At 44.6% G+C, this 9134-nt stretch overlaps 1 protein-coding gene across 2 annotated transcripts in view; it reads left to right on the forward strand.

Moving 5' to 3' along the window:
• PPP2R2D (protein phosphatase 2 regulatory subunit Bdelta) overlaps positions 1–8106 on the forward strand; it is a 56788-nt gene extending 48682 nt beyond the window's left edge. For both annotated transcript variants that reach the window (XM_077126424.1, XM_077126425.1), the window contains 3 exons: positions 262–431; positions 509–600; positions 7532–8106. In XM_077126424.1, coding sequence (XP_076982539.1) covers positions 262–431; positions 509–600; positions 7532–7811 — 542 coding nt within the window. In that variant the 3' untranslated portion in view covers positions 7812–8106. The remainder of the gene's footprint in view (positions 1–261; positions 432–508; positions 601–7531) is intronic.
• The last annotated feature ends 1028 nt before the right edge of the window (positions 8107–9134 follow it).

The raw sequence follows: 9134 nt of genomic DNA on the forward strand, positions 1-9134 counted from the left end.
TGGTGCCTGGCCCTCGCTAGCAGCTGTGACGGCATTGGGATGTCCTGTCCGCAGTTCTCAGCCGTGGACTTGGAGGAGCGCCAGGAACATACTTCCTGGATCCACTGATGTTCCCTCTGGTGTCCCTAAACAGTCGTCAGTGTCTCTCCTGGGCTGAGTCCCTCATGGGTCTCAATGAGTCTTAAATCCTACGTGGACTTTAAAATTATCTAGGCTCCAGTTTTTGAACAGAAGCTAAACAGCCTTTATTTTATTTTCCAGTTTTTGAGGAACCTGAAGATCCCAGTAGTAGGTCCTTCTTTTCAGAAATAATTTCTTCCATATCTGATGTAAAATTTAGTCACAGTGGCCGCTACATGATAACTAGAGACTACCTGTCGGTGAAAGTATGGGACCTCAACATGGAGAGCAGGCCAGTGGAGACACACCAGGTGAGGGGGCAGCGGCAGCAGTCAAAGGGCATCTTGACAGGAGTCATGTTTTCTAACCTTCATGTGATTTCATTAAGGTTCATGAATATCTTCGAAGCAAGCTTTGTTCTCTCTATGAAAACGACTGCATCTTTGACAAGTTCGAGTGCTGCTGGAACGGCTCTGATAGGTAAGGCTCATGGGATCAGGAGCACTTGTCCAAAGTTGGCTGCCATGCCTTCTTCAGACCTTAGGGCCTGTGCAGGGGAGAAGGCCAGGAAGGGGGCAGAGAAGGAATACTAAGAAAATGTTGCTCAGAACTTTTGTTTGCCCTTTTGGTGACAGTGTCAAGCTGGAGAAAATAGGATGTCCAAGTAAATTCCGCCCCCCTGCTTGTAATTTCAGCTCTGTTTAGACAGCATGGTACTAGGGACACACTGGCTGTTTTAAAAATACTTGGGGAACGACAGTTTCTTACTTTTCATTGTACCCACGATAAAGGAGAAGTAAAAAGACTCAGCCTGGCCACATTTCATCGCACCTTTCCTTTTGGAGAGAAGTAGAAGAACATGCCTGCAGAGCTCACTGTCTTTGTCTTCCTTAGACAAAAGTGGAGATGGCAGATCTGAATGATTTAGTTCATCGTGTGACAGATAGTTCGTGATACCTGATCGTTTATTTTGTGCACATTCTTTAAAGATGATCATTTTAGTGCTGCTGAGAGTTATATCTTTAATATTACACAAAAAGTTACACTTCACATGATGGAAAGAGATTATCCTGTATCACTTACAAATGGAATATTTGTTCAGACCTTAAGTAAACAGAATTCTGCTGCTGGCAGAAGGTAACTAGCTGAGCGTTTTGAAAAGCCCTTCTGCACAGGCAACTAGAAATGCTGGATGTGATAAAAACAAACAAAACCAGCTCTTCACCTGCAGAGCAGAACTCACAGGCAAAGCAGGGAAATTCACCACAGATAGAAATGAAGAGGGAGTAACAGCCTGAGTGGTAAAAGAGCCCCAAGCCGGCCTTGGAGGTTCCTGCTGATACCAGGGCTCTCCTGCCTCAGCATCAACAGCTGCCAGGTAGTACGAGAGGAAAGGCCTTGGGCCCACAGGAGGAGCACAGTTGAAGCTGAGACTCATGGGTCATGAAAACACTGTCCAGCTATTGGTTGCTAGAGTAAAGAAGGAAATTTGTCTGTCTGAGAACTTGCATTGGGGTGGATGCAAATCCCTGGAGATTGGTAACACCTTGTGAGGTTTGGGGTTAGTGTTTGTACTAGCTGCCCCGTCTGGAAAACCTCAGACCAAGAACTCCCTCCAAGAAGACAGGCTGTGGGCACCTGGAGAGATAACACGCTTTCAGGGCCTACTTACAGGCTAGCCTGCTATCTGTTAGAGTGTCGCGCGTGTTAGCTGAAAACAAAGTTCCCAGGTTAAGAAGACAGGACTTTGTTCCTCATGGCACAGCTGGCAACATGAGCTTTGTGGTGACGTCAGTCTTCCATGCCCCCCAAGTCCCAACAGTGACATGTAGGAGCCCAGGTAGATGCTGTACAGGCACTGGGGTTTGTGCCAACAGCCAGGACACTCTGAGCTTGAGGAGTCCACTGCTTTTATAGGGCGCCCTAAACAAGCCTGCCCCTTGTCCGGAGGGAGGCATTCTCTCGTTCCTTGAGGCTGCTCACTGCAGTCACAGCCCTGAGCCACAAGCCTGGGTGCCAGGTAGTCTTGGCACCCCAGAAAAAACATGCAAGGTCCTAGGGGACCCATGGTGGACTGCATCCCCCTGTATACCCCTGCCCTCAGGATTCCACAGATCAAATCAGTTAAACGTGAGCTTATGGTTTAAAGCTTAACCTAGCACATGGAAAACCACCAAGAGCAAGCCAGCAGAGACAGCAGACAACAGCGCTCAGCCTCTGTGGAAGGACTTGGATGCTGAAATCGTGAATGACAGAATATGACATAAGAATGCTTGTAACATTCATAGACTTAAAGGAACCAAAAACTTAACCAAGGAACCACGGACATTGAAAATGACCGGAAAATGCGGCAGTTGGAAATCACTGTCCATGTCTGGCAGCACATGTGCTGTGGCTGCAGAAGATCTCTCACTTGGGTGAGCTGGAAGAAAGGGCAGAGGAGGCCACCAAAAACGCAGCCCTGAGATGGAAGATGCCTGCCATGCTGGAGACCTGGGTTCGGTTCCTGGTGCCTGTCATGCAAAAAAAAAAAGAGATGGCAGAAGGAACGGTTAAGAACATGGATAGGATGACATAGAACATACATCTGCATGGAGAGTAGTATCCAGAGGTAGAGAGTTGTGGAAAAGTAATATTTGAAGTGATTGTGGCCAGGAAATTTCTGTAACCGATGAAAGACTGGATACATAGGTTCACAAAGCACAGAAAGCCACAGCAAGGTAAATGCAAAGACATGCCTGCCATGTCATAATGCAACTGCAGAACACCAGAAGCAAAGAGAAGGTTTTAAAAGCAGTTTGGAAGAAAGGACAAATTACCCTTGGAGAATGGACATCAGCCTGAGAGTAGACGTCTCTAGCAGCAGTGGAAACCAGAAGGCAGAATTTACTATTAAGTGGAAACCCACAAAAAGAATGTCTCAAGGATGCACTTCCTTCAAAAGGAGAGTGAGCCGAGAAGGAGGGTCTGAGACTTAAGGTGGATAGGAGAGCAAAACACGCAGTGACAGTGTGAGCAAAGCTGAAGACACGCATCTGTAAAACTGTGTGTCGGACTACATTGTTATTTGTGTGAAGTGGGGCAAAAATTGGAGCCTTCCTTCACAGCACACATTAAAGTAAGCCCTAGCGGTTTAAAGACTAGAGAAACTATAGGCATGTATCTTCCTGAACTCTGGGGAGTGAATAATTTCTGAAGTTATGCATAAACCATGCTGAAACCCAAACAATGAAGAAAAGAAAAATATTATGGAATTCAACTACATTAAAATGTTCAACTTTTTATAGCAGAATAAAATGGCGAAAATAAAACCCACCAAAACAAATATAACAAAGGCATAAGTATCTGGAACATGTAAAGAATTACAAATCAAAAGGAAAGTGCCAAACAACTCCTAAAAATATAGTAAAACCATGAATGTGAATTAAGAGAAATTGAGACGTGAGTGAACACATTTTTAAAATGTCCCTCCTCTATAACCAGCAGTTGAAGCACCAGGGGTGCCGTTTTGCTGTGACGAGACATCAGGGCAGGGATGTGGAGACCAGTGGCCTTGGCCACCACTCTCCTTCCCAGACTCTGGCTGTTGGCAGCTGGCCGCAGAGGCCCCAGCGCTGTGCCCACTGGTCAGCAGGCCAGAGTGCACACTCGGAAACACCAGGTAGCCATTGTTAGGTGCCAGCACAGGTAACTGTCATCTGTTCATAACGTGTGGTACCAAAATGCAGAAATCTGTGAACTAGAACTGTATGCTCACAGAGGACTCCCACAGCAGTAAACAAGCAAAGAGCACGTTGCGAGGTCAGTATGGGATGTTAAAAGCATGCAAGACAATTTCATTTATTTTTGAAGGATATCTAAATATTTAAAATATAATGTATACGGGAATCACACACACGCACACACCACACACACACACGTCAGTGAGTGACTCCCTGCTGGGAGAAGGGGACAGGAGGCTGTCTCTCCAGAGGGGCACAGAGCAGGGTTACCTGTTGGTGATGGCTTATCTCTTCAGCTTAGTGGTGGGTGCGTGGCTGTTTATACTCTTATTCTTTATTTCTTTTTGTATATCTGAAGTGTTGCAAAATGCATTTCCAGTACACATCACCCCCAAAACATCAAGCACTTTGCCGGTGGTGTTTGCTTATGAGTAACTTCATTCAATACTCTGGCAGTCACTCCTCTGCCTTCCTGCACAAGGAGCTTCTGTGGAGGGATGGGTGAAGTGCGGAGAGGCTGTGGGCACTTCTCTCACTCTGCCTAGTGTCGTGCTGCCACGTGGCACCGCCTCCTCCTACTCTGGTTTTCGAGCAGAAGTGGATGTACCCCCTTGCTTGCAAAGCCATGTCCCTCTGTGCTTCTACCAGCCCCCATTTCATGGCTCCCTGCCCTGTGGGGTACAGTACAGCCCATGGCCAGTTGAGGGCAGCTGTTCTTATGAAATGTGTGGCGGCAAGGCAGAGGGGGTGCCAAGAACAGTCCCCACACATGTCGTGTCTGTTAGGAATTTTTAAGTAATAATAAAACTGGAAAAAAGTCAGTTTGTTTTTAATTATTACCATGTACCAGCAATTCTAATCAATGCCAGTGAAAAATACTTCTTCTTGTGAAAACATCTTTTGTTGGTCTGTGTTCTGAATAAGTATTGCGGGTCCTGTTGAGTTCTAGTATCCTGTGTATGCCTCAGGTTGAGCATATTTTTTTGTTATTTTTTTTTACTGATACATATTCACACACCATGTAATCATCCAGAGTGCACACTCAGTGTTCACAATATTACCATGTAGCTGTGTGTTTATCATCAAAACTGGCTTTTTTCTTTTTTGTAAAAAATAACATTTTTACCAAAAACAATAAATTTCAAAGCACATCACAACAATTAGTTGTAGACAGATTTCAGAGTATGGTATGGGTTACAATTCCACAATTTTAGGTTTTTACTTCTAGCTACTCTAAGACACTGGAGACTAGAAGAAATAACAGTATAATTATACAGCAATCCTACTCATTTGTTAAGCCCTACCTTCTCTGTATAACTCCACCATCACCTTTGGTCTTTCTCTCACCCTTCAGGGGTATTTGAATTATGCCCATTCTAACTTTTTCATGTTGGAAGGGCTGTCGGTAATATGGGATGGGGGATGAAACTAGTTGATGTTCTGGAGAGACTGGCGTCTCTGCGTTTCAGGACTTATCTGGTCCAGGGACTCAGCTGGAGGTTGTAGGTTTCGGGAAAGTTACTCTAGTGCCTGGAACCTTTGCAGAATCGTATATAACGCCCTAGGTGTTCTTTAGGATTGGCGAGAATGGTTTTGGTGGGGGATTGGCAAGTTATGATAGTTACCAATATTTAACTGAAACTTGCGTTAAGAGTGACTCCAGAGTGGCCTTTTGACTATTTGAACTCTCTCAATTACTGATAATGTTATTTGTTACTTCTTTTCTCCCTTTTGGTCAGGATGGAATTGGTGATCCCACAGTGCCATGGCTGGACTCATCCCTGGGAGTCCTCTCCTGCACTGCCAGGGAGATTTTCATCCCTGGATGTCATGTCCCACGTAGGGTGGAGGGCAATGATTTCACTTGCAGAGTTGGGCTTAGAGAGACTGAGGCCACATCTGAGCAACAGCAGAGGTCCTCCAGGGGTGACTCAGGCATACCTATAGGTAGGCTAACCTTCTCGGCTACCTACATAAAACTTCACAAGAGTCAGCCTCAAGGTCAGTGTCTTGCCCTGTTGATTTGGGTGTCCCTAATGTTTGAGACAGTGTCAGGGGTTTACCCAGTGATAAAGTTTAATAGTTCCATATTTTTTCTCCTGTCCCTCAAGGGACCTTGCCAATACTTTTTGATTATTTGCTTAATATACTCCGGGATGTATCCAGGCATTACATTAAATTATACAGGATTAAAGGTTCCCTTTCTTATTCTGGGTTCCCTGTGTTTGGATTGTCCAAATGATCTACCTATAGACAGGTTATGTGCTATAGGAAATTTAGGTTCTGGGCAAAATAAACCTTTGTTCCTTTGGTCTCAAAGAGGAGATGAGGTTCTCAACTACAGTGTCTCCCTACTCCTGTGTTCTGAGTCACCTTAACCCCGACCTGACGGGCTTCATCCTGATCCCTGAACACCAGGTTACACGTGTGCACAACAGCCCAGATGACACGTTTCAATTACGTCTCCTTTCATAGCTACTGTATTGTACATGGAAACTACTTGGGAGAAACCCCAGGTGGAATTGTCCTCCCCCACCCACCACCACCACCACCACCACCACCACCACCCCCTCTACCTCCCACCCCCACCCCCATCTACCTCCCACCCCCACCCCCATTGAGAATCTTGTGGTTCTGAGTCGGCAGAGATCCCTCCACACGCAGTGTCCCTCCTGTGTCCAGGATAGAGAGTATTAGCTGTGCACAGTTTTTCTTTTCTGAGTATCTTTTCCACTAGTACGATTAGATGAGGTTAATCAGACGAGCGTGCCTGCAGACAGCCAGAATCGGCCCTGAACACTACAGTGAATCGCCGAGTTTCTTCACATTCTTCCTTAAAGACTGGCATGTGGAAACTCAAGAAGGCTCTTCGCTGGGCAGGAACAGAATATAAGCAAGTGGACATGAGACAGGAGAAAGACTGGCAAGAGATGCTGATGTTACATAGAGTGCAAAAGAAGGCAGAAGTGTCCTTGGGAAAACTGGATGCTCAGTGTAAATGAGGAGGAAGTCACAGCATGGGAGTTCTCGCTCAGCCATGTTCTCTGAATTTTGCAGGGAAAAAAAGACTTGTTTCTCCCAAGGATCTGGGAGGGTGCCATGGGACAGTGTGTGCTGCAGTGGTGGTTTTCAGCTGCGGAGGTGGTCAGACGCTGCTGGGCAGGATTGCAGCGTCGAGGCCAAATGGGATTCACTGTGACTTGTATGTCTGTTGCTTTGTGAGCTTTTTGAGATACAAGCACACCCCTTGGTGAGTGAGTGTGTGTGCGCAGACCTGCGGGTCATCAGCCTTCCTCGGGCAGGTATGGAAGCTCAGTGCTGGGTTACATCGGCCACAGACTGCCCCAGGCTCGAAAGCATGTAATTCTGTTACTTATGGCCGAGACACATGGATATGTAGCTTTTCTCACTGTTTTTCAAAAACATTAATATGTAATTAACTGTATAAATCCAGTATTTTTCCTTTTTTATACTATAATATGTATTTTTACTGATATGAATATATGCATATATATGAAGTTCAATAAGGAAGTTCCTAGCATTTCTCTTCTCATTAATTTTCATTCATTTCTGAAGATAATTTTGTCCTGGTCTGCCCTGTGTGGCCCTGCAGCAGGAGGTGTAGGGTATCAGTCCTTTCTGTTGAATTCCTAGTGACTTAGGATCATTTTCTTTTTTCTTTTAAACAGTGCTATTATGACTGGATCCTACAACAATTTCTTTAGAATGTTTGATAGAAACACACGGAGGGATATTACATTGGAAGCTTCCAGAGAAAACAGCAAACCTCGAGCGATCTTAAAGCCTCGGAAAGTATGTACAGGTGGTAAGAGGAAGAAAGATGAGATTAGTGTGGACAGTCTGGACTTCAGCAAGAAGATTCTCCACACAGCCTGGCATCCCCTGGAGAACATCATTGCTGTAGCAGCCACCAATAACTTGTATATATTCCAGGACAAAATCAACTAACGAGGCTGATTTGAGGAACACATCATCTTACCTTGCATAATTAAGCCTGACTGTTTTTCCACCAGGAAAAAGGCATCACTGTCCTCTCTGTCCAGAGTGGTGACGCATGTCCTTCCCCTGATAGGCCGGGGAGACGCTGCCTCGCTGGGCACTCTGGGGGGCTCTGTGGGGGCTCTGTCTTCAGGGAGGTGGGGCGTGAGTGCCACAGCTCACAGAACCACCCACTCGAAGCAGAATTGATGGACCCGCTCAATAAAGGCCATTATTCAAAATAAATGTATTTATTTAAGTCTGAGCCTTCCTTTCCGGTTTATAGACCAAAAAAGTAATATTCAAGAATAGTTGTCAAATATAATATTTCTCTCTCTCTCTTATTTCATTTTTTTTCTGCTGTCATATTTTGGCCTTCACACGTCAATGACACAGCTCTCCAAGCCCTCACCATCTCCCACGCCTGGACAGGGCCTGAGCCTGAGCCGGTGGCATCCACCCTCACCCATGTCTGCAGGTCCCTCTGTTGGGACAGCCACTGATAAAGTAGCCCTTTTAAGGGGTTGAAGCTGAACACAGTAACATCTTTTTATTTATTTTAATCACATATAATACATCATACAGAATTACTTATTCCAAGAGTTTGGGAAACTTCTGTCCTTAATTAGCAGAATGGTGAAGTATGCACATTACTTCACACTAAATATATCTGTCCAAAAACTGTTACAACATTTTTTTTTTGTAGAAACAGTACATCTGGCTCACCAGGTAAGGTGTGGGGAAAAGCCTTAACTGAGATCCATTCTAAGAAAGAAAATTCTAAGAAACAGTGATGAATAGTCATGAAATTGCTGCTATAATATACCTGGTCTGAAGTATGCCTCAAATTGACTACAAGTGAATACTTATATTCTTTCTTTTTAAACCTTTTTAAAAAGTACTTTGGGGAAGAAATACACTTTTTGGATATTTCAAAAATTATACAGTTGATTACACATTGCATTTCAAGCCAGGAAACTTAAACTATTTTAATTATTATGCTATGCCACCAGTATGTTGGTGGTTTACTTTTAAAGTAAAATCTTTGCTATTAAAAAATTACAATTTCCCAGGGCAAAAAAAATGAGGTGAAACAACGCCAAGTGGTAGATGCTTCTTGACGTGGGATCCAAAACGAGCCCTAAGCATGGTATTGTCTCCAGGGATGTACGGTCAGGCTGGGCATGCGGCCCATGGTTGAATTAAAGTGTATTTTGATTTCTAATGGTAGACATAAACAAGAAATAACTGTCTATCACTGCCCTAAATTAATGCTCATAGAATGCCACTTTA

This window comes from Tamandua tetradactyla, chromosome 13 (genome assembly GCF_023851605.1).
Source record: "Tamandua tetradactyla isolate mTamTet1 chromosome 13, mTamTet1.pri, whole genome shotgun sequence".
In the NCBI taxonomy this organism is placed as follows: Eukaryota; Metazoa; Chordata; class Mammalia; order Pilosa; family Myrmecophagidae; genus Tamandua; species Tamandua tetradactyla.